Consider the following 24,211-nt stretch of genomic DNA (forward strand, 5'->3'; position numbering starts at 1 on the left):
GAGAAACTTACTTTTTTTTTTTGCTGACAATTTGATTTCATGCAATGAGTAGCAAACCCTGAAACGTGGTGAGTTTCAGTTTTTAATATATATATATATATATATATATATATATATATATATATATATATATATATATATATATATATTTATTTTTTTTTTCTTCTGGAAGTGAGGTGCAGCAATTGAGAAGCTTCAAGAGGAAGTAAGATGTTGTGATTGATAAGCACTGAGATCTCATAAGCAACAATCTGACTCAATTTTCAAGACACTATGACTTGTATTGAGTTGCAAACCCTTTAGAAGATTTATAGCATAAACATATTAAATAGAGAAAAGGGTCTCAGTGTTAATTTGAGGCACAAAATGTTACTCCTTTATTCCTAAAATTAGGTCTTGGAGAATGCCAGTAATATGCTGCAACACATTTTTAAAAAAAGCTACGTCACAAATTCAAAACCAAAACAAGGTCAATCAAGATTTAGTGTATCAAGTCACATCCTTAAATAACAACTTCTAATGTGTATTTTAAAGAGCAAATATCAATATAATAATCTATTAACTACTGCAAAAGTTAATGAAAACACAAAAATTTAATAACGAATTCATCATTCCATATTTACATATATATACACCGATTTGATTGGGTTTAATTTTTACAAATTGCCTAATCAAGGCAATTTGTAAATTGCTAATATCGCGAGAACAACTATTTAAAATCTCGCGATTTCTAGAAAAAAAATAACATTTTGGATGTGTTGTCAAGTTGGCTTCATTTAGAGATAAACAAGAAGTATAGAAGCCGGATACTTTCAAACAAAGCAAAGATATTTAAGTTAATCGTAGCTAATGCCATTATTATGCTAATTGAATAATTAACCGACTAATTTACAAAATTTGCTTTTTTCATAATAGATATATTTTTTACATTTACCTCCTTTTATTTTGAAAGTACCGGATGTGTTTGTATGTTTTAAGGCTGCTCTCTTGACCGACCGCGGACTGCTTCTCTGCCTCAGCTGAAGAACAAATCGACGCAGCTGGGCTTGCATCAAGTATCAACCCTGGACGCCTAAATTGAGGAATTTACCATCACTTCAAATTCAACAGCAGCATTTTTGCAGAGTTAAATAGAAACAGTAAGCAAATGAAATAAGTGTCAACTAGCCGTAACCACAGAAACAGGCTAGAGGCAAAGAAGCCAAAACAAAACATCAAAACCCGGCAAACAAAGAGGTCCTTTTTTCAACGCCAACATTTTTCCTCCATATTCAATAGTTATGAGTCATGTGGCCGTCGAAAATGCCCACGGTCTAGAGCAGCAGGTAAGCCGTGTCAGTTTGGTGTGCCAGAAGTGGTTCTTGGAAAGTGGGACAGCAGCGAGGATAAACATTAGCTTGCCGGCTAGCCTGGTACCGTTAGCGAGATGCTATCGTGCTAGCTAGCGCGGGGTGCGTTTGAATCTTTCACTCGGAAGAGACTCCGCTCAGACACTTAACCACAACTCTGAATTTATCTGTGCTGTGTCTTTATAATGTATAAAACCAATAATTTAAATGAATGTAGTATTTCAGGTTTTCTCATTGAAGAAAAAATTTTGTTTTTGCGAAGCCAAGCATCACTCTAACCCCATCAGCTTCTCCGTGTTGAACATATTCAACGCACCTTTTGAACTATTATGTTCACTGCGTTTTGTCTTGTCTAATACAGTGATAAAACGGAGGCACGAGAAAAATACAGCTAAAGCGAGCCTTGCAAATAAACAATGCGGGTTTTAACACCCGAAACCCGTGTTGCTAAAACTATAACCAGTATGGTGTTCTTGATGGTATTTACCCGTTCAGTAAATTTCTTCTGCGTCATCAAAAACATAGCTGTCTGGTCAGGCAGTTTGGATAGCAACAGAAAAGTACTGCATGTACTTGCATGATATTTTGATTATAAAAAGCCCTCGAAATGCTTTTTGTAACATATATACACATTTTCAGCACTTGCAAGGATGCAAAATAAATAAAAAGCTGCACTGGGAACAATTTGTTCAGAGTGTCATCCCCGTCTCTGCAAAAGCAAATGAATAGATAAACCTCTTTCATCCTGCAGCAGCAATGAGATTGATGCAGTTTTTTCAGTCCATTTTAAAACATGCTTTTTTTTTTAATTGAATGAACTGTGAGAAATAAGTTGATTTGCAAAATATTGCTTACAATAACTTTAATTTAAGGTAAATGCTATACTTGTATATTTTCCATATTTTGAATGTGATGGAATTAACAAACTTAAACACTGAAATTAGTAAGAAAAGCATGTCTTTTGCTCAAAATCTGAGTATTATAATAGTGAATACGAGCAGTGTACAAACAGTCTCCAAATCAGTTTCTCCCATTATTTTCTATTTTCTTACTTTCAGTTTGTACAAACTTTCATATCCAGATTTTGATGAATTTTGGAGCCCGATAGTTACAAAATTGCTCTCCTTTTATTACATTGAGTTAGACTTAATCATAATGAAATGTATTATATTCTTGAAGCCTTTATTGCACTGTTCCATATATATTTCCTGATCCTGTAGGAGCCGGTTCATTGTCACCAAATCCTAGAAATGAAATAAAAGTTTGGTTGACAATGTGAGAGCATGTCTACATCTAATAGTTCTTAGTTGTTGTTTTTTTTTTGTTTGTTTTTTTACATTTGGTCATCAGCATTTCGGTTTGTAGTGCTTTTGTTTGTGTAACGCGCTCATGTGTTTCTGTTCTGGTTCTCCAGCTGGCTGTCCTGGACTTGAGTGCTCCAGATGGACAAGGCGGAGGTACTGACAGTAAGATGTAGACGTGTTTTTGTTGCCGTTCTCTGCTTTTTATTTCACCTTGGGTAAAAACGAACAGTGGAACAAAACTCCGTCCCGAAAGTTGACTTTAATCTCAGCTTAATTTTAGTAGGTGCTGTATTTGGAAAACAAATGTATACTTTATAGTTCAGGATTTACTTGGGGTAAATAATTAGCAGATTAAGCACATTTATAGTGACATTTTAGATTTTATAAGGACTGTTTTTTGTAATGGCTCTTAGTTAAGTTTAAAAGCTTACTAGAATAACTGAGCGTTATTTGACATTACCTCCTATTTAATGAGTTTAAATCAGGTGCTTAATCCGGAACAGACCCGTTTCCTGTCTGTAAAGACGTACAAGTCCTGTTGTAGTTAAATTGTTTATTCCACTGTAAAAGACTTGCTTTGTACACGTTACATGGATGGAAGTTCAGAACTGATTCACAATGGTCTTCTCGTGTTGCATTACAAACCTGGCTAGCTTGCAGGGGTGTAAAAACTTTCCTCATCCACCCAAAGTAACAGCATGTGATTGTGTTTTGTCCAGGGCGATATGTTCCTCCGCATTTACGGAACAAAGACGCATCCAAGAACGGTGAGAAAAGCCGGATTTCCGCAGGAGTGTGTTGTCTTCATGTTTTGTCAGCGACGGTTGTCACATTAGTATGAATTAACCTTTTTAGTAAGCGTCTCAGTTTATTTTAGCCGCTGATTTGTAGGTTTGTCGAAATGCTTTTTTGCGTTACTGACCGCAAGCGCAATATAAAAACCGACTTGTCGTGTGCAGTGGGAAACGCTTTTGCTGCAGGACGACCGGGCGGGTACACCATAGCTCCTGCAGCAAATTGTGAGTAACTCTGAATGTTAACCTCATCACAAATGTGTTGTAGCAAACATAAGCTGCAGGCCAAGTGAAATTATCTTTAGATTTCACCCCGATGATGCAGAACTTGAAGAAAATCTCATATTTTCTTCTACCAATTTACTTAATTTGTATCGAACTTGTCGAAATACTAAAAATAATTTCAACTTGACCATTTTTTTGATGAGTGTTCCCTCTGTTTATAATCCTGCTGATGCAGTACTTGTTGCAACATTCCTTAATTTCCCTCTCCTCCTCTCCCCTCAGACGGTTGGGACGCAGGGCGCAACAACTTTGTCAACGGCTACCATGACAACCGCATGAGCGGGAACTCGTTCAACCGTGGCCCGCCACGCATGGAGCGTGGGCGAGGCGGTGTTGCGGGAGGCGGTTACCGTGGCAACAGGGGCGGAGCGTTCAACCCCATTAACCCCATTAACCCCATTAACCCCGCGCAGCCCATAAGCTTCGGTGGGTTTGACAGCAGCTGTGACGCAGAAATCGGCTTTCTTATTACGTAGAGTTAAACGTTTCCATGGGAAATTCTCCTAATTGTTTTTGTTTTATGTCTCTTACTAGATGCCGGTGGCTGGAACACGGCCAAAGACGCCTATAGCAGCTTTGGCAACAACCGAGGAAAGTCTGCGTTCTTCAACGACAGAGGCAACGCCAGCAGAGGAAGGTAGGCGACGCACATGCTTTAGGACACACCGTTGGATCAGAAAACTCAATAGAGTCAACTTTCCAATTTGTTCCCGGTGCTCAGGTTCGATCACGGTGGATTCGGTGGTGGCGGAGGAGGAAACAGCCGCTGGGTGGAGGAGTCCAGGGACGATGGCGACTGGTCCAAGCCGCTGCCGCGTAACGAACGCCTGGAACAGTGAGTCTGCAGAAACAACTGCACTTCCTGTGGGAGGGGAGGTGTTCCTGGTGGCAACACCAAGTTTGTTTTTTTGTTTTTGTTTTTAAGTGGGTAGAAATGAGCAGATTCAGTTTATAGGTCAATATTAAATGACCTCCTAATACTTATGAATACTGCTTTTGACCCCTTAACTATTTAACCAAAGAAACCAACTGCATTTACATTACAAATGTGTCAATATTCCCATATTGTTGAAAAAACACAACTTTGCAATTGCAGTGTTTCCATTCAATAAGAAACAGTTGAAATCACATGTGAATAAGTTTGTTGATGTGATAAGTCATTAAAAAACATGATGCTCCTTCATCTTTTTTTTTAATGACTACTTATTGTCTTTCTGTGGCAGCGTCCAGTAGCTGAGTTGAGTTATATCCGCTCAGCAGTAGAAAGGTTTAAAGGTATGTGAATATTTTTCTGAGACCAGTCTGGTCCCCGTCTCTGCAGTGAGCTGTTCTCCGGCAGCAACACTGGGATCAACTTCGAGAAATACGACGACATTCCCGTTGAGGCTACAGGACAAAACTCCCCTCATCACATCGAGAGTGTACGCCGCCACAGCTCACATCAAATCAGACGTTAACCAGGACCCTTCCACATCTGGACGCGTGTAATTTTCTCGTTTCCTGTTTTAATAGTTCCAAGATGTCGACATGGGTGAGATTGTCATGGGCAACATTGCTCTGAGCCGCTACACCAGACCAACTCCTGTGCAGAAATACGCCATTCCTATCGTGAAATCCAAGAGAGACCTCATGGCCTGCGCACAGACGGGTAACGACGACCCAAAAGAGGACATAGATCTGCTCAAGATTGAGATCCCAATCTGTGATATTGCATAAATTTGACCCTGTGTTGTCAGGATCTGGAAAGACGGCCGCGTTCCTGCTGCCAATTCTCAGCCAGATCTTCACAGACGGACCAGGAGAAGCTCTGAATGCAGCCAAAGCCTCAGGACAGGTCAGAAAAGCTAGTTCTCACACATTAGAATGAAAACTCACTGAGCTTTGAATGTAAAACCGTAGCAACGAGGCTTCCTGCACAGTTGGACCACAGAAACCTCGTCAAACTTTTTGTAACCGCTGGAGAGAGTCCCCCTGCTTCTCCCTCTGCCCACACTGCTGAACAAAGTGAAAACTCCTGCTCTATTTAATATGAAACCTTGATAGTTCCATCCATCACTGAGTGATTTAAAAACTGCAAAGCAGCATGGCTACCATCAATGGACCGTAAAATATAAGCTTAATAAGGAGGAAAGCAATGTTAAAAAAATTTAACGCAATAAATCGCTTTTTAGGTTTCTGCATACAAAAGTTCCAGGTTGGACCCTTTGTATTTGTATGTTACAAAATGACTTTTATCCCCCAAAATTAGGGCGGGGTATATATTTTTGCTGATTAAATCATATTTGCAAAAACTAAATAAATAATAATTTTAAAAAAGACATTATGCAGCCGTATGTGACGATCCCATTCCGTGATGATTGTTTCAGGAAAATGGGAAGTATGGCCGGCGTAAGCAGTACCCCATCGCCCTGGTACTGGCCCCAACCAGAGAACTGGCGCTGCAGATCTACGAAGAAGCCAGGAAGGCACGTCAACATTATGCTCACAAATTACAGCGAGGCAAGAGGTAGAAAATGAAGAAAGACTTATGCTTTGCGTTGCAGTTTTCGTACCGCTCCAGAGTGCGTCCCTGTGTGGTGTACGGCGGGGCAGACATTGGCCAGCAGATCAGAGAACTGGAGAGAGGCTGCCACCTGCTGGTAGCAACTCCTGGCAGACTGGTGGACATGATGGAGAGAGGCAAGATTGGACTGGACTACTGCAAGTAAGACGTGACCCGACGGAAGAAGTGGAAGATGAAAGACGTTCTGGATGCTTCCCTTACTCAAACTTGTTTGTTTGTTTTTTTCCCCTTTAGCTACTTGGTGCTAGATGAGGCAGACCGCATGCTGGACATGGGCTTTGAACCACAGATAAGACGCATCGTGGAGCAGGACACCATGCCGCACAAAGGCATCAGACAAACCTTGATGTTCAGCGCTACGTTTCCTAAAGAGATCCAGGTGTGTTTGTTGTGACTCCAGTTCCCAGCTCTTGAACGGCTTCCAGAGTGGAGTTCGCTTCAGGGCAGGAAACTGGAAAGACATTAAGTTCCTTTTAAAAAGGAGCCTGATGAAATAATGCTTTTTGCTTCTCCTGCAGATCCTGGCGAGGGATTTCCTGGAGGATTACATCTTCCTGGCAGTGGGCAGAGTGGGTTCCACCTCGGAGAACATCACACAGAAGGTGGTGTGGGTTGAAGAGAGTGATAAGAGATCTTTCCTTTTGGATCTGCTCAGTGCTACAGGTTAGAAATCTTTATTAGGATGAGACGTTTTGCATGAGGATGTAAGCGTAAACACAGTAGGATTTTCTAATTTCTTCTCTAAATATTCAGAAACCATTTTAAACTGATCGCATACCTGCCTAAATGTAGCGTTCTGCCTTTTCTAGCACACATAAACAAACTGTGCTCTATGTCTTTTTACAGTCGTGCCGTATTTCTCCCATCTCACTCCATTGCATTGTTGCACGTCTTGTCTTAGCAAGCCAGCACGATTTTTACCGTCAACACTGTTTTACACGTGTTTTCCCTTCGTAACACCTCCAATAATACAAACCTACAGTCATAAGTGGCTAAGATAAAATTCAGACAAAGATGTTGGTTTTGTTGCGGTAGGGCAGAAAATGTGCTTTCTTTGACTAATTTAGTGCAGTTGAGGCATTAACGCTGACTCGGATTAGGAATAGTTATAAAACTTTGATGTGGTTTTATCCCAAGTCATCCCCAACGAGGTACAGGACAATACTGGAGACAACGTAGAGAAACCTGGTAAGATCTACACTTAAGACGTTTCTAAATCTGTCATTTCATGTTTTACATAAGTTTCCTTGACCCTCATTATATATGTTTTTGTGGATGGAGAATTGTTTCTTCATTTAATTTCGGCCTTGTGTATCATCTCATGTGCTGAAATACACAAGCCAGTTTTCCTTTTTTAAAGATGCATCTTTATGCACTGTGTGTTTCTGTGGTACCTTCATGTCAGACCTGTAGCCTTGATGGAGAGAATCTGGTCATGATGACGGTTCCTTGCTGCTGAATGGGGGATCATTTTAGGCAAATGAGTGACTTTTACTGGAGAAAACCTTCAGCAGTTTGGACCAAGTCTTGCCATCAATGGCTTTAATAGTTCCTGCATGAAAACTCCCACATTATTTTGATCTGCACATCTTTTTGTTGTTTTTGTTTATAAAAAAAACATTAAATGTTGAATGTTTACTCAGTAAGCCTGTATGTATCACACCACAGACTAGGAGACCCTCATCTGACAGGGCTCCGAAATACATAGAATTCAGTTTTTTTCCACGTTTGGAAACAATTACGGGGAACAAGGGCATAATGTGAAATCTTTGTTTCCATGGGAAACAAAAATCTGCATTTTATCTAAAAGATGAAACCAGCTGTCCATTAGCAATTATTTTGTCCATTCTGTGTTTGTTGTCCCGTGGTCCTTCATGCATCCGTGCACCTTTTCAATCGTAAGCCAGTGTCTGGTCTTCTGCCCAATCGTTTGTCCACCATTTGGTCTTCATCTATTCTTTGATCCATCAGGTATCCGTCTGGTGGTTTTTAGCAGGTTTCATATCTAAAGACTGACCACAGCAGTCAATCTGAAATCAATTCAGTGGACTTTCATACCCATGCGATATAAAATGGGCTAAAGTATCCTGGAGACTCTCGAAAAGGACAGAAACTTGACATGAAACGTGTTGGACCTCTGTCATTAGTGGTGTGATGCATTTGACTGATCCAAATTTCACCTGTCACCGTTGAGCTCAAGTATTTCACAGCAACATGTTTTCACATCACCACCAGATGTTTTTGTTTCATGGCCATAAAATGAATGTTGGCACACAGTTCTGAAGCTCAAGGTCTGCTTTATGTTGCGCCAGACTTGAAGTTCTGTTTGATTTAGATGAATCTCTCCCGGCACCTTAAGTTCAATTCTAGTTTTTAACTCGTTTGTTTTTGTCTTTGCTGACCAGGGAAGGACTCCCTGACCCTCGTCTTCGTGGAGACCAAGAAAGGAGCCGACGCCTTGGAGGACTTCCTGTACCGGGAGGGCTACGCTTGCACCAGTATCCATGGCGACCGCTCCCAGAGAGACCGCGAGGAGGCACTGAACCAGTTCAGATCGGGAAAGTGCCCCATTCTTGTCGCCACGGCGGTCAGTACAACAACAAAACAAAGAGTGAGAGCGCACTGCAGGTTTATAATCTCAATATTCTCGTGTCGGCCAGGTCGCAGCTCGAGGTCTGGACATCTCCAACGTGAAACATGTTATCAACTTCGACCTTCCAAGCGACATAGAGGAGTACGTCCATCGCATCGGACGTACGGGGCGAGTCGGAAACCTGGGTCAGTGAGCGGCTCCGAAAACCGATTCACTGCAGCTCCAGCTAACAAACGACACGTTCTGACGAATCTGCGCGCTGTCTGGTCTCCGCAGGACTGGCCACGTCATTCTTCAACGACAAAAATGGGAACATCACAAAGGACCTGCTGGATATCCTGGTAGAGGCTAAACAGGAGGTTCCCTCATGGCTGGAGAGCCTGGCCTATGAACACCAGCACAAGAGTAGCAACAGGGGGCGCTCTAAGAGGTGCGGAACAGCTACTGTCCAGGCATCGTTTTTGTAATAAAATCGTCAGAAAACTGTGCTGAATTCCCCGTCGTCGACAGGTTCTCTGGTGGTTTCGGAGCTCGGGATTACCGCCAGACGGCTGCCGGGGGCAACGCCGGAGGGTTCGGGGGGCGGGGTGGACGCAACCAGCAGGGACACGGAGGAAACCGTGGCTTCGGAGGAGGTAGAGAACGTTGCGGCATTTACACGACTGCGGTTAAACGACACTCAGGTGAATAAGGTGTTTGTTCACATCAACAGGTGGTTTTGGCAACTTCTACACAAGCGACGGCTACGGAGGAAATTACTCCCACTCTCAAGTGGATTGGTGGGGAAACTAGGTGTCTCCATTCCATCTCTCCTCATCTTTCTTTCCTCCTTTGACTCCTTTTCCATCATTTCTCCCCAACCATGTCATCCACAACCCCTCCGTCTCGTCACCTCTACTATTCCCTGGAACCTCCATGCATGTTATTAAACTATTTATACTCATTTATATATCCCCTCCTTCTAGTCCCAGTCAGTCATGTCTTTTATTAGCTTTAGATTCTCTCGTGCTTTCCATCTTCATTTTGTTTCCTTTACGTTCTTGATCTCTCCTGGTAAAGTTGGCCACTTTTATAAAGGATTCTTGGATTTTGTTTTGTTACTTCCTAACAAAGTTCGAGTTGTTCTCAAAGCCCCTCATATAGGACGATTTACGGACATCTATAGGGCAGCATTCTTTTTTCTTTTTTTTTTTTGTGACCTTTAGATTTGAGTTTTAGCTTCATGTTTACCAGTCAGGCAGGCTCCCTGTGTAACTTTGTATTTAAGCGCATGGCCACATTGTAAATCACCGGCCAAAAATTTTGTAAAAGGCGGAGCTGGGCGAGACGGCAAGGCAAAATGTCCGACATAGGAACTTTATGTGTTCTCCTTCATTTCTAACCTGGAGTTTTTCACTTTTTAAAGCGTCGATATTTGAGTTACTGATGTCTGCCGAAGAAAACGACAAACTGACCCCACCGAACTCCCAAACCAGTGAAATGTCAGTTTTGCCCACTAGAAGGCGCTTGTTAAAACTTGATTTCTTCAACTCCAACCAACAATGTAGAGAATCCTTTTGTTTCTGTACTGTGCCTTTAAGAATTGAAACTCTGTGTATGTTGCTTTTCTCACTATAATACCTAACTGGCTGCAAGTATAGTTTTTAAAGGTTACTGTATTTAATGTCATGTGTGGGTTTAAACGCGCACTTCTTCATTCCCGTTTGGACGGAGTCAAACTAGGCTTGAACTAAATCAAACCTTGGCAAAAAAACACCAAAAAGAAACGCACAAAACAAAAACTAAAACGGACGTAACGAGGAAAGCTGAAACTCCTCATGTCCTCTTAGAGGTAGAAAAAAAAAATCACCAAATGAGCGGGTTTTCCCTGAAGCTTATGACCTCTGTAGAGACATTTGAACTTGTTCTCAGCTTGGTTGTAGGTTCTTTTTGTTTAGTTTTTTTGGGTGGGGGGGGGGATACTTGTATTTTTTTTTTTCTTCTTTTGCGTCAAATCCGGAGCTCAAACTCCAGCTAGCAGCTTGGTTTCCCCACAGCCTTTGTCACTAATTGTCGGCCTCCACTCCTCTGGCGTCATTAACTGTTGGTAAAAGCTGATCCAGGGGTTTCTTGGTCATCTTAAAGTCAAACAAACAAGACTCTTAACGCCCAAAATCGATAGTTTTTCTTTATCCGACTCTTAGTGCCGCCATGCTGTTGGGAAACCGAATCTGCTCCCACCTCAAACCTCAGTCTTAGTTCTTACAATCTTCCTGCAACTCTCAAAAGTAAGTTAAAGGGGGGAAAAAACCAACAAAAAAAACCATGCTCACTCTATCCTGGAGAGTTAAACAAAAAGCCTTCTCTTCAATAAATCTTTCCAGTTTTATTATTAATTTGTTCGGTCCTTCAAATCTGTCGAGGTAAAGCGTTGGAATTTTTTTTTTTTCTTCTTTTATTTTTACTGTAGTGACAACTGGGGCTTCCAGACGATGAAATGCTGCATTTCCAGAGCACATTATAGCCACAGTCTTAATGACTTTTTGTCCTAAGTAAGCTACTTGATTTTTTTTTCCCCCCCCCATCATTTTGCAGAGGTATCACCTGGTTAAAAAACATTCTCACCTTCTTTTTGAGGCTTTTTTTCCCCTCTCCAATTTAAATGTCCTCTAAACTTTAACCCTGCTTTAACTGGTTAAGTTAAAGCAGTCCGAACCAGAGCTGCTAAAATGTGCTGGTGGAAAAGCTGCATCCCCGGGGAAGTCCTGCTTGGCTCTGTCGCAGACTCTGCCAAACCGACTCTGCGCCGACATTATCTGCACTTCGTTTACTTGATTGAAAAAAAAAAAAAACACTTGTAAATAGTTGCAAACTTAAAGCGAAACCAGAGGGATTTCCACAGAAAATGTGACGGATTAGAGGCGTGTAAAACTCGGATCACTCAACACGGACCAGACTTTGTCTGGAAAGCTTTGTTCAGAGCTGCGGTGGACGGAGATGAGTTGCGTTTCCAGCAGTATAATTCGTTAATTTGGGCTCAGAACTTCCTAAATTGCCCACTGCCTCTGACAAAGCCGGACCAAGACAATAAAACATATGCAAGTGTTGTTGTTTTTTTGGTCAAGGAGTTAAGAATGCAGAGCAGACTGCTCTAAATCTAAAGCAGGCTTTAGTGAAAAATACCAGGCATGTTTTATTTAAATTTTACTTTTCTTCCGTTTCTTTTAAACATGTAATTCTTTAGCTCCAGTTCCCTCACATCTGCTCTGCCGGGATGTAATGGAAACTAGTTGGCTTTATCACGATAAACAAAGAGTTTTCCACTGAGAATAGAGGACTGCCTTTACAGGATGGAACGTCGCACTCCACCTTGTCTTATTAGTTGCTCTTTATATCCACTTATTAAATAATAAAAAAAAATAAAAAATGTAAGTTGCATTCTCGGCTTTATTTGTCAAAAATAAATGGCCCTTAATGAAGTCTGGTTAAATTAAGAGCGCCAACACTTGGTTATGCTCGGATGTTTTTAGCCTATCAGGGTTTTGTTTTTCATGCAGCAATGGTTGATAGTCTCCACATTAAACTTCTTCAGCAAATAACCAGCACCGAGATAGAATCTGTAAAGGTACAATAAGTTGCTAATGACAATCAAGTTTAAAATTCCCGCGTGAACAGAACCCTTTCCGTTGCGTGTTCAGTCATTTAGCCGCACATCTCGACATGCGGAGGTTTGGTCATGCAGCCGCCCCGACTTCAACCCGCGTCTTCCACGATGATGAAATTCCCAGAACTGAAACCACTATTGAGCTGTTGGAAATGTCCTCCACTACCAACCTGGAACTTTGACCTTGCGGTGAGCGGTGTTACTGTTGATATATTTACTGTCTGAGTAGGGATACTGTCTGTGTTTGTTACTTGAATCCAAAGCGGCTGCTGCTTCCAAGCAGACGTTCTTTAAACTTCTGTGTTATTGTTCTAAATGCTTGGATCACGTTCCTTGATTGAGTACAGTGCGGGGTCTAGAAGCTGCTGTGCCTTCTACTGACCACTAGGGGGCAATGAAGGAATAAGCACTTTGTTGGCAGCTGCATGTTTTGATATACTAATTTTATTTTAAATTCTGAACAGTGGAAGTGAAATGTTTAGCGTTTATGTTTATAGGCCACTCTTGTCCAATAGAAGTCGGATATGCAATGCATGTGCGTCTCATGAGCAAAATTCACTGTTAGTCGCATTTGCCAAATAAATCGAGCTAGAGCAATGCTTCACTACCACTGTGCCCTGAATCTCAAACCTTAAATACTGCTTGGCACTCAAATTTCTACCAAAGTGAAAAAAAGTTCTGTTCTGCTCAGATTATGTACTTAGATTTCTTGGTATTTATTTCAAACTTATCTTCTTATTATTTTTGCTACATTTAAATAAAACTGTTAGCGTGCTGCGTGCTAACATCCAATTTTCCAAAATGTGCATAGTGCCTTGTAATGACTGAATTACTGACTCACACATTGGTTAGGGCTGGGTATGTTTTCGGTTGGATACGATGTCCAAACTATTGCTCTCTCGATATGAAACTGTAGGCGTGTAAATGTTATAACTCTGCATGTGAATGTCACAGATTGACTACCTCAAGGTACGATTGCAACAACCAGAAGGGCATTTAGAGAGATTGCCATCTTCAAAGCTGGCGGGTCTCATTTAATGCTTTTTTGTACCAAAAGAAAAGAAATAAATTAGTTTATTCTTGTGTCGCCACTTTACAAAGTTCAATAAATTTCAGTACTGGTAGGTTTTGCATTCGCTCTACAATAAAGCAGCCATTTGGCACAAGTTCTTTCAAACGTAAATCAGGCACAAATTAATTCAGGTGCTGCTCAAAGCGTGTAAAATTATTTTGTGCCATTGATGTTCCATCTTGAACAGATTCTTGGGCTTTCTAGCCACATTTCTTCAGAAACTTTTGGTCATTCTTTATAGTCCCAATTGGAGTCGCACAAGGCCGACTCTCAGTGGCTCTCGCTATCGTTTCCGGCACTACTACCAACACATCTAGCACTTTAAAAGATTTAAACGCCTGCAAATCCCGTGTAGGATTTCTCGCTAATTTAGAAACTGCTAACATGCTAACTGCAGTTATTGCAACATGTACAAGTATTGCGAGTTTACACTTGACCTGTACCTATGCAGAATCCATTGTAGGCATTTATTCCCCGTCCCTCTCCCCTCCCCACACACCCTCTTACCGAGTGTGCGCGTAAGATATAAATATAGCTAATTTATTCAGATCATTTCAAGAATACTCAGTTTTTTTTGTTTTTTTTTTTTACTATAAAACCCTTCTCATTTCCAAATCCAGCACTTTAATTTTTTAAATTGTCGTTTCTAAAACCCATTGATGCCTTATATTAGTGGTGAATACCCAGCCCTAAAGGAGCAGAAGGTTGTTTGTTCCTGATGCGCTCATCATTTACGCTGATGACTCTGTGCTCTCTAAGTTATTCGCAAGAGTGCTTTTTTTTATTATTATTATTTATTTAAAAGACATGAAGAACAATTAATGGTGCTATGCTCCCATTGCTGCGGCCTGCAGGCCTCCCTGTTGTAAAATGACTTTAAATCGACAGTTTTGCCTAAAATACTGTTTGGTTAAGGCTTGTTTGTGTTGAGTCTTATGTAGCACACATCCTTCACGCCTCCGAGAGGTTTTCCGACTGAAGGTATCTGTCGTGTAGCACGGCCAGGCGAAGTTTGCCCACAGTTTAATGTGGCTTGTGTTTGTTGTAAGGAAAGGTCCTTCCAGATAGGAAACCGTTTTTACTTTTAACTTCTTCTTTTCTTTGGGGGTGTTTTTGTTTGTTTTCCATGGGACCAGGTGGAGCTCTAGTCAACAGCAACTGTAGGATTCAACTGTTTTTTGCCGCGTTCCTGAGTCGACTTTCGCTGCTAGTTTGTGTAATTTATCAAGCATTTTTGGGGCGATACGTTTATTTTTGTAAGTCTAAATACATAAAGCTGATGTTTTACAAAGTGACTTGACCAAAAGACAGTAAACAAAAACACTGGCACTTGAATGTTGAATGTCGTTGGTATGAGTGGAGACAAAAAAAAAAAAAGAAATCTCTATTTTTCTGGGGTAGTGTGAGCTTTTTAATGTTAAAAAAAAAATAAATAAAGATGCAATGAGTGGGGGTTTCACACTCATTATGTCACTGTAACAGGAAGTGCTGGTTTGTGCTTTCTTTTGGAGAGTGCCAAAATCACTCTGGTTTATTATTTCCATACTTAAGACGGGAACCTGTGAGGCGTTCAGGTCCCTCCGAAGAAATCCCTTTACTTTTTCCTTCACGTTCACCCTAAAACCAAATTTATTACCGTCACCATCTGTTAATATTAAAAGTCTTGGCCAGAGCCTATTTATTCTAATCACACAAATTCTAAACAGAAAATATCATCCGTTGTTAATGAAATAAAGTCAAAATTGTTCCAAGAACTGCGTCTCAGTGAAGCACTGGTCGTCGTGTTGCATGTTACCGTGACAATATGAAGTGAAACACCCCGCACAGGTTACCTTAAGTCATATTTATGATCCATAAACCTGTTTGTGCGACAGGCTCCGTCGCTAATATTAGCATTTAAACGATCTCCGATTGGCAAACGGATTTGAATAAGTTCCAAATATGCCAAGGTTTGGATTAAAAATATTAAAATGTTATGATTAAAGACCATTTTGTAAAAAATAAGAAAAAAGTAACATGCAGTACAAAAAAAAAGTATCCATATTCTCGTCAAGTCAGTTTTACTTTTTAGTGACTTCTTTTAAAATTATTATTTTTATTTTGGAATTGTAACTCCCCTTCTCCCTCTTCTTGTTAACACCCTCGTTGTGAATGTTTGGCAAGTGGCCGTCTTTAAAGTCTCCATCACGCAGAATTGACTGTGGTTATATTGCTACGTTGTTGTGATTTGCATATTTTCAGGCAACAAGTGCATTGATGCTGTCACAGGAGAGTTTCTGGCCAGTCAGGAAACATTTTTTTTACTTTTTTTAAAAAAAAAAACAACTTTTTTTTCTTTTATTTTTTTTTGTGGTTCTGGTTTGTTTTGAGCAAACTAATTGCACAAAAACAACTTTGTGACTTTCTCTGTAAAAAACAAACAAACAAAAAACAGCAAAAAAACACAAACAAAAAACTGCAATCTAAATAATAATAACAGTAATAAAAAAGTGGGGGTATGTTTCTGAGTGACTGTTGTTTTAGCGGGTGTATTTAAAAGACGTTGGGAGCCCAGTGCTGTCTTCATCACTGATTGGCCAGACCGCTCGACGTGATCTAGCAGAAGCACCAGCCTGGTAGTTAGTATTTGCTTTATGTATTAGTTTAGCAAGTGTGCACGAAGAGCACTGCACGAAAAAAAACGAACAAAAAAAAATCAATAAAAAAAAAAAATCTGTGCAACTATTCCGATTTTACCACAATTAAAGGTTTGGATTTGCAGATGTGATCAGTGTCTGGGTTGGTTTCTTCCTGTCGTTTCGCCGTTAAACACCCTGATGAGCACAAGAAGAGGACAAATGCTCGTCTTATAATGAGCAAAAATAATTTATTACAAAAACTCGAGGCGTTGATTTACAGGCGGCAACAGTTGGGCTCAGCCTTACTGTCGTCTGGCACATTCAAAACATAATTAACATTAATTTTGTTCCTGAGCTGAATGATCATCCAGAGCTGTGTTCCAAGTCTCATGGAGAGGGAAACGGGTGTTCCTGTCAGTCAAGCTGCAGGACAAACTGCGCCTGGTCATGTGTTTGAGGCTTTTTCAGGCTCTTTTCTGATTCGCTGGTCCTCGTTGACGTCCAACCAGAAGTCTGGGTTGTCTTGGTACCACTTCACTGAAAGACAAGCGCACGGGTAGGTTTTTTTTTTTATTTAATCTGTGATAGTCAATAAGTCCATCCAGCCTTGAACAAAACAATGGACTTCAGTCATGAAAGCTTTGTAGGAGCTCTGATCATTTCACACTGGGTGGATTATTGAACCTGTTTGTCTGATGCCTTCAGCCCAGGACGTCTCTGCTCTCCAGCCCAGCCGCTGCAGCTTCTCACTCCTGATTGGGTAACGAAGGTCGACCTGCGGCCTATCGGATCAAGAAAGAAAATGCATTGGCAGGGAATATTCTCGAAAGTATTAAATGCTCTGTATTGTGTGAAATTTGCTCTGGCTAAGTAAATAGAAAAAAACCTTTCTATTAACATAATTTCCTAACCTGCTGGAGACGAACTCAATCCAGTCATTGACTTCAGATTCAGTCACGTTCTTTACCTGGAGGAAGCGGAAACCGTTTCAATTCTGAAACCGACTGGTGCCTCACATATTTCACGAGACCCACCATCCTAACGAGTTCCCTCGCCAGCTGCACGATGGGAATCTCGACGCTTGTTCCCACGTTGTAGACGTCGCCCACCGTCCCTTTCTCCAGAACCAGCAGGAAGGCCTGGATGGCGTCGCTGACGAACAGGAAGTGGCGGGACATGGCCAGGGTTCCCTGAATAGTGCTGCAGCAGGAAGAACGCGTCAGTCGGCGTGCGTCGTGAGGTACGCTTGGTAAGTTTGACCAAACCTACCATTTGTTGTTGTTCTGCAGCAAGGTGAGAAACCTGGGAATCACCTGAAACATTTGGAAAAAAATGTAATACTCAGACTGCCTTAATTCCTTGAAATAGTTGTAGATTGACTATACCTTCTCTGTAAACTGCCTGGGTCCGTAGATGTTGTTGCTCCTGGTGATAATAATTGGAAACTGGAAAAACAAAGTGACGTTATTAATCTCAATAAGATTTAAAAAATAAAATAAAATAGATAAAATGAAAAACCCCAGACCTGATACTTGTCCCAGTAGGACCTGACCAGATACTCAGCAGCTGCTTTAGTAGCAGCGTACGGATTGGTGGGCCTCAGCGGACAGCCCTCGTCAAATGCCTGAAAGGAAAGAGAAACGCAATCTAATATGGAATCCGACCTGGTGGGAAATAAACATTAAAACCTCACTGACCTCATCCAGGCTGGTTCCGTACACTTCGTCCGTGCTGACATAGATGAAGCGCTGCGGCCGGTGTGGAGCCCGGTGGGCGGCATCCAGTAGAACCCTGGTTCCGTCGACGTTGACCCGCTGGAAAACGGAGGGGCACTCGAACGAAGACTCTGAGGGGGGGGAGGAGCGTATAAAGAACTGGACTGAATTGCTTATGAAGTGAAATCTGAACGGAGGCTGCTCACCAACATGAGTTTTAGCTGCCAGGTGAAAGATGACATCAATGTTTTCAGTGATGAAGATATGATTCACCAACTGAGGGTTACACACGTCTCCCTGTGCAGCATGCAGGCACAAGGTACAGGATATTTATTTAATTTCATATGCAATTTTAAAAAAAAGAACAGCACATTTTTACCTGAATGAAAATGTAATTGTCTCTGTTTTCAAGCCCGTCCAGACTCCTGGGACTGCAGCAGTAATCCAACTGCAAAATTAGACCTCAATTACTTCAGCAATTCTTTTGGAAAAAGATTCATAAACAATAAAACATGGTCACGCCGAAAGTGCCTCAAAATTATATTTTTTCCAAATCAAAAACGCAAATCTTCTTTTTTTCTTTTTTTTTTTTACCCACACTCAACCACAAACTAAATATGGAACTCTTTAATGAAACCAATTTATTATTTTGTAAGAAAAGGAACGTTTTTTTAAAAACCCCCCAAAAAAACAAAAAAAACAATGGGTTTTGTAAATTTGTCTAACGTAAAAGAAAGCCATGTAGTTTCTGTATATTTAGAGAGGGGGTTTGAATATTTTCTTAGTCTAGAAAATTCAATTTTCCCAAGCAGAATTTGGATTGTATTTGATTTTAAATACTTGTTTTATTTAGCCAAGTTTAATAAATCATAATTGTACAATATTTTACATTAAGAAGCCACGGATTCCATCATCAGTTGTTGGCAAGAATTGTTTATCCACCTCATTTGCTTTTGCTTCACTTCTTTAAATATCTCTGGCAGGCAGAAAGATCTCCAATCAGGTAAAATAGGAATCTATGATACTTAAAATACAGCTCCCAGATGTTTCTCCATCCAATATCAACTTCAACTGTGTTATAAATGAAAATGGACAAAAACTGATCAAACCGTGTTATCATTTTCTGTCACAAAAAGCCCATTGAAGCACATTTTGTGGTCGTGACAAATGTGGGACAGTCGAGGTGTATGTACTCTTGCAGACTTACAATATCCAAGTTAATAATCCTCCATTCTGGGTAACCGGCGACCAGCGACCATACCAGATGAGAGCCACTGCAAATATCGAAATTAGAGAACCAATTGAAATTCAGAACATCGCAATATCATACTCTATTTGCACGTCACATGCGTACAGCGTTATAACAGAAAACTGAAGCAAAAGGTTCCCCATATAATGCAACTTTTCATAGTTTTAATATTAACTTACATAAATCCAGACCCGCCCGTCACCAAAACCGTCCTTTTAAAGGTCATCCTCTGCTCTTCCTTCAGCTGTCATTTCTATTTTAGCCATAAAAACATATTTTTTGACGGACAATACAGAAGTTCTTCATTTTCTTCCGCACAGTAGAGGAATTGTGCTTTATACGACAGTTGTAAACCCTTTAACGGCAGTGTTGACACGTAGAAATTAGGCGGTGCGTTTCCGCATTGGACACTGCTCTCCGCAATTTGATTGGGTAAAGTGTATAACGTAAGATGACTCCCACGTTCTGGTTGGGTAAATCCTGAGTCTATCGAATTGTCAGCAGTAAATGGGATGAAAGGCAAGCCATTTCAAGCGAGATAAAATGTTTGATGATCCGGTATTCTTTTCAAAGTAAGTCTCAGAGGCTCCAGTTAAAATAGTTTTTTTTGTGTAAGAATAATGAGATTTAGCTGCTATATAATACATTCGATACATTTTCAGCCGCTTGACATCCATCTTTGTAGCTTCCAATATGAAGCCTGACTTTTACAGAAATAATTACAGTAAATTTTAAGTGAATTGGAATTGAGTAAAAGTTCAATGACTTTGGGTCTACAAAATTATCCAATTTGGTTTAATTATGAAATACGTGAAAGGATTAACGTCGTTGGACAAATAGTTTTTATTTTTCACCGTCAGCGGTCCATTTCCGGTTTAGTACTTGCTAACCACGGTTAACTCGACGCCGCTGGTTTACTTCTGGCTTCGTGGCTCATTGAACTGATTAGCCCGACGTTTTATTTCTGTTTATCGTTTCACCGCAAAAGTGGAAAAATGTCGCGTTTATCAGCGACCCTCGTCGTCGCGCTGCTGCTCAGCCTGAAGGTTTCAGGGAAGACTGTGAGGGGGGTCTTCAGGAGCGAAGCGGCGAGGCAGGAAAATGGCCAGTTCATCACCAAATTCATGTACCAAGGTAACGGTGCTGATGTGCAGCTGTGGCCGCTAACGTGTCACTCCAGCACGGGCATAAGCTGCTCATCCTCTCATCGGTTCTGGATGAAATTAATTGCGTCCGTTCGGTTGTAACGCCTTATTATCTACATAAAAGGGTGTAACCAATTGACTAATCAAGTTGGACTAGTAATGTCTGCAGTGATTATCATCACCTTCGGACATCTCTTAACCCTCCGGGGACCCTGTACATATAATTCAATAGTTTTGGTTGGCTGTTTTTGTAGAAATTCTATATTCTGTTATATTTACATCTTTAATTCCCTTTAAGTTAAATAGTCTGACTTTTTTTTTTTTTTTTTCATTGTTCACATTTCTTAGAAATGTTATCTATTGTTTTCTGCTAAGTGAAGATATGGAGGAAAAAAATAGACATAGATTTAGCAACTCCTTTTTAAATTTGATTTTAAAAATCTGATTAGAATGTTGCTGCCACCTTTTGGAAAAATAGACAAAATATGAGTTGGTGTAATTGGAATGGTAATATATATAATTGTTTTTAAGACTGAAACTTGTAAGTTGTTGTAAAATTTTAGAAAATTAATGAGAATTTATCATCTTTGAAGACTGAAAGTAATAAAGATTATAGATCAATTAATTTTTTTAATAACCTTTTTGCGTGTCAGTAAGATTCAAATGGAACACATTTTCATTCTTAATTGTTTATTTCATATTAACGTAGTATTTAGTCTTGCCTTTTTATTTCTTTAACTTAATAAACTGCCCAACTAATTTGATAAAAATCTTGTTTTTCTACCTTAATCTGTAATAAAGTATTACTCAATGTTAAAATATACTTTTTTAAAAATAGTAGAAAGTGTCTGATATTCTCTTGACTTATTTAATTTTAGCAGGTGACGGCGGGCTGCTTGTGTGTCGGCTGGACAACCCATCCCTGGGAACAGAGAAGGAGGCCAGGCTGCTGCTGTACCAGGACATGGACTCAGACCTGGACAACCTGAGCTGCTCCCAGCGACTCAGCAGAGCCCAGTTCACCAGTAAGTGTTCTAGTTTATTACCACGAAGAGATCAGGACGCCATTAACTGTCTTTTCTCCCCACCGCCTGCTTCAGTTTCCCTCAGCCAGGAAGAACACAACCGGACGATCCCTCGTCAGTCTTCGCCCACAGCCTGGCAGTTGCTATACGCTGACAGATACACGTGCGAGGTAACTGGGAATGCTGCGCGTTTCCACGGACATCAAGTTCAAACACAACTGTTGGCCTGAGGAAATATTCCCGTTGTTTGTTTTCTTTGTCAGGAAAGCTCAGCGACGCCGTCGTACGCTGACCTCGGCTTCACTCTCCTGCTGTTCAACCCCGACTCTGCTGGGAACTCGCTGGATCACTTCAGCGCAGAGGAAGCAGGTCAGACATCCCTGACACACGATGTCGGTTTAGGGGGTCGGCCATGTTTGCAGTTGTTCCAAACTCTTCCTGGTGTTTCGATTTTAACCGTATGCAAATGTGTTTTCTCAGGACTGCACAGTTTCTACTTCCTCCTTCTGCTCGCCTACTTCATCGCCTGCTGCATCTACTTCCAGCCTCTGTATCAGGCGCTGAAGAAAGGGGGCCCCATGCAGATGGTCCTCAAGGTGCTGACCACGGCCCTGGCTCTGCAAGGCTGCTCCGCCCTCTGCAACTACATCCACATGGCCAGGTAGCATCCATCAGTTCAGTATATAATGAGTTTTACTTCCAAAAATGAGCGATTAGAAAATATTCAACTCTTTCACTATATTCTGTCTATAAGATTTTGATCGCAGTAATGCACACAAATATTTATCCAGTCATTATTGACGCCAGAATGTCAATTCAATTTTTTGCTTTTGAATATTCTCCTGTTTTCTCTGGAGAAACGAAAACAATCAGAATTAAGCGTCAAAAATAAATGGCTTTGAACCGAGCTTTATTCTTTAAGTTGAACTAAAAACGAGTAATCTGGTGTCCGGCAGGTACTCCAGAGACGGTACTGGGATCCCCCTGATGGGCAGCCTAGCAGAGTGTACGTTACGCTCCACGCCTCACCTTAACTCTACTCACACATCAAACAACCCAACCTTTAGTCATGTCTTCTCTGTGTGTCGCCGTGCAGTCTGGGACATGGTGTCCCAGGTGTCCATGCTGTACATGCTGCTGAGCCTGTGCATGGGCTGGACTCTGAGTCGAGGCAGGAAGCCGCAGTCCAGACCTCTGCAGTGGGAGCGCTCCCCGGCGTCCACGGCCGTCGCTGTCGGCGGCGTGGTCACACAGGTACCAGCTTAAGGTTTTATGTGGCCGGGGTTTGTTATTATGTGGGGTGGGGAGTGGTGGTGTCCACAAAGAAGTTGATATCGTCGGTCACAGCAGGCAAAGAGCAATCCGATGCGTAGCCTACTCATTGACCCGATCTGTGGTTCCTAGGGAGTCCTGCTGCTGTGGGAGCAGTACTCTGAGTCAGAGAGCGAACACCACAGCTATCACGCCCAACGTAGCCTAGCAGGTCTCCTCCTCCTGGCTCTGAGAGTGGCACTGTCCCTCCTGCTGGCCTCCGTCCTCTACCAGATCGTCTCCACAGAGAGGAGCACCCTGAAGAGAGACTTCTACCTCTGCTTTGCTAAGGTGACGACTCTGAGCTCCACCGGCAGCCTCCGAGCCTGACAGCTGCCTTACCTCCAGGTTGTCTTCTCTCCGCAGGGCTGCTTCCTGTGGTTCCTTTGTCACCCCATCCTCGTCCTCATGTCTGTGGTCTTCAACGACCACCAGAGGGAAAAGGTGCGAGAACACAACTTCCAGAATTTCCCTGTCCCGTTCCCTGAAATCGGTCTTCATTACCTCTGTCGTTACCTTTTTGTTCTGTAGGTAATCACCATCGGCGTGATCCTCTGCCAGTCCATCTCCATGGTGATCCTCTACCAGCTCTTCCTGTCCCGCTCGCTCTACTGGGAGGTGTCCTCCCTCTCCTCCGTGTCTTTGCCGCTCACCATGTCCAGAACTAACCACAGGGGGCGCCTATGAGCACAGACACCGAGGTTAAGGTGAGAACTGAAGCGTCTCCGTCAGACGCAGCAGGAGATGTCCCCCTGCATCTGTCCGACGTTAGAGCTACCACTGAGCCGTGGACAGAGGACAGTACTTACTGCAACACACTACCTCTGACTTCTAACTGGAGCCTCTGGGATGCAAAATGCATGGCCAAGCATGCATCAGCTGGCGAGGTAGACGTCAGCAGAAAACCACGATAAAGAACTTCAGAGAGCGCAAGCAGTCACAATTAGGTTATTTTTAAAGGCTTTACCTGCAAATCGTTGAGTCGGCCACGTTTGGGGCAGTCTGCATGTGGATAGGCTATCCCCCGTGGATAGGCTTGTGGTAAAAGCTCAAGCTTTTACCACAAGCTTGAGCTTATTTTATTAGCGTTTTATGTGATAGACTAACATGAATTAAAGTGGAGCGCAACCGTGAAGTGGAAGGTCAAAAAATGGTGTTCAGTTTCAGTTTCCCAATAAGCGAGACTTCAATTCTGACCTGAGGCGTTCACAGAACATCTGGATTTATTGTGAAATGTAATTACAAATTAATGGATGCTGTTTACTAAATCCTAGTAAAGACAGTGGATTGTGTTCCAGGGTTTCATCAGGGTTAAGGGAGATGAAATCAAATGTACACCACTTCTATGTTGGTGGGCAAAAATGTTTTAGACCCATGCATAATTTTAGTTGCGTTCTCACTGAACTCCTCTTTTTCCTAATGAAATCCTAAGAAAATGTGGTTCTAGTGGGAGTGTTCAAGAAGAACAAAAAACCTCCAATATTGACTTTTTTCCTCTCAAAATTCAGACATTTGTCATAAAATTCTAACTTAAATCATAGAATG

General features: G+C 41.5%; 3 protein-coding genes across 10 annotated transcripts; 2 read left to right on the forward strand and 1 right to left on the reverse strand.

The window, feature by feature from the left end:
* Window positions 1-807: 807 nt before the first annotated feature.
* Window positions 808-11,721, forward strand: ddx3xb (DEAD-box helicase 3 X-linked b). Of its 5 annotated transcripts, none has more exons than XM_044109263.1 (20): window positions 808-1,325; window positions 2,764-2,806; window positions 3,373-3,420; window positions 3,613-3,672; window positions 3,955-4,158; window positions 4,267-4,369; window positions 4,454-4,567; window positions 5,054-5,153; window positions 5,245-5,380; window positions 5,469-5,566; window positions 6,099-6,197; window positions 6,276-6,436; window positions 6,530-6,674; window positions 6,814-6,958; window positions 7,433-7,483; window positions 8,701-8,882; window positions 8,956-9,073; window positions 9,165-9,318; window positions 9,399-9,523; window positions 9,601-11,721. In XM_044109263.1, exons 1-20 carry the CDS (start codon window positions 1,281-1,283, stop codon window positions 9,678-9,680), a joined length of 2,211 nt encoding a protein of 736 aa, XP_043965198.1. In that variant the 5' UTR covers window positions 808-1,280; the 3' UTR covers window positions 9,681-11,721. The 5 variants fall into 5 exon arrangements, with proteins under 5 accessions (XP_043965198.1, XP_043965200.1, XP_043965201.1 ...); XM_044109266.1 differs by having other exon boundaries at window positions 809-1,139; XM_044109265.1 differs by lacking the exon at window positions 3,613-3,672.
* Window positions 11,443-23,284, reverse strand: LOC122826905 (dTDP-D-glucose 4,6-dehydratase-like). Of its 2 annotated transcripts, none has more exons than XM_044109273.1 (12): window positions 23,183-23,284; window positions 19,144-19,210; window positions 18,316-18,384; window positions 18,143-18,233; window positions 17,919-18,067; window positions 17,747-17,845; window positions 17,607-17,666; window positions 17,491-17,534; window positions 17,256-17,421; window positions 17,133-17,188; window positions 16,906-17,003; window positions 11,443-16,758 (listed from the first exon to the last, which is right to left on the reverse strand). In XM_044109273.1, the coding sequence occupies exons 1-12, from the start codon at window positions 23,236-23,238 to the stop codon at window positions 16,667-16,669; spliced, it is 1,047 nt and encodes a 348-aa protein (XP_043965208.1). In that variant the 5' UTR covers window positions 23,239-23,284; the 3' UTR covers window positions 11,443-16,666. The 2 variants fall into 2 exon arrangements, with proteins under 2 accessions (XP_043965208.1, XP_043965209.1); XM_044109274.1 differs by lacking the exon at window positions 23,183-23,284 and adding an exon at window positions 19,365-19,538.
* Window positions 19,610-23,353, forward strand: gpr180 (G protein-coupled receptor 180). Of its 3 annotated transcripts, none has more exons than XM_044109272.1 (10): window positions 19,610-19,757; window positions 21,209-21,355; window positions 21,431-21,525; window positions 21,619-21,724; window positions 21,836-22,016; window positions 22,312-22,361; window positions 22,452-22,609; window positions 22,760-22,957; window positions 23,033-23,110; window positions 23,198-23,353. In XM_044109272.1, the coding sequence occupies exons 1-10, from the start codon at window positions 19,736-19,738 to the stop codon at window positions 23,351-23,353; spliced, it is 1,191 nt and encodes a 396-aa protein (XP_043965207.1). In that variant the 5' UTR covers window positions 19,610-19,735. The 3 variants fall into 3 exon arrangements, with proteins under 3 accessions (XP_043965207.1, XP_043965205.1, XP_043965204.1); XM_044109270.1 differs by lacking the exon at window positions 19,610-19,757 and adding an exon at window positions 19,833-20,319 and having other exon boundaries at window positions 21,212-21,355; XM_044109269.1 differs by lacking the exon at window positions 19,610-19,757 and adding an exon at window positions 19,834-20,319.
* Window positions 23,354-24,211: the final 858 nt, after the last annotated feature.

This window comes from Gambusia affinis, linkage group LG24 (assembly GCF_019740435.1).
Source record: "Gambusia affinis linkage group LG24, SWU_Gaff_1.0, whole genome shotgun sequence".
NCBI lineage: Eukaryota > Metazoa > Chordata > Actinopteri > Cyprinodontiformes > Poeciliidae > Gambusia > Gambusia affinis.

Coding starts and splice junctions, on each gene's coding strand:
- LOC122826905 (XM_044109273.1), bottom strand. CDS start 23,238: ATGGAGATGGACTGGCAGAGGATCACGCCGATGGTGATTACCTACAGA. Junction 17,846..17,918: donor ACGGAACCAGCCTGGATGAG/GTCAGTGAGGTT, acceptor CTTTCCTTTCAG/GCATTTGACGAGGGCTGTCC. Junction 16,759..16,905: donor TGAAGGCATCAGACAAACAG/GTTCAATAATCC, acceptor CTTGTCTTTCAG/TGAAGTGGTACCAAGACAAC.
- gpr180 (XM_044109269.1), top strand. CDS start 20,181: ATGTCGCGTTTATCAGCGACCCTCGTCGTCGCGCTGCTGCTCAGCCTG. Junction 20,320..21,208: donor CACCAAATTCATGTACCAAG/GTAACGGTGCTG, acceptor ATTTAATTTTAG/CAGGTGACGGCGGGCTGCTT. Junction 23,111..23,197: donor ACGACCACCAGAGGGAAAAG/GTGCGAGAACAC, acceptor TTTGTTCTGTAG/GTAATCACCATCGGCGTGAT.
- ddx3xb (XM_044109263.1), top strand. CDS start 1,281: ATGAGTCATGTGGCCGTCGAAAATGCCCACGGTCTAGAGCAGCAG. Junction 2,807..3,372: donor TCCAGATGGACAAGGCGGAG/GTACTGACAGTA, acceptor TGTTTTGTCCAG/GGCGATATGTTCCTCCGCAT. Junction 9,074..9,164: donor GGGGCGAGTCGGAAACCTGG/GTCAGTGAGCGG, acceptor TGGTCTCCGCAG/GACTGGCCACGTCATTCTTC.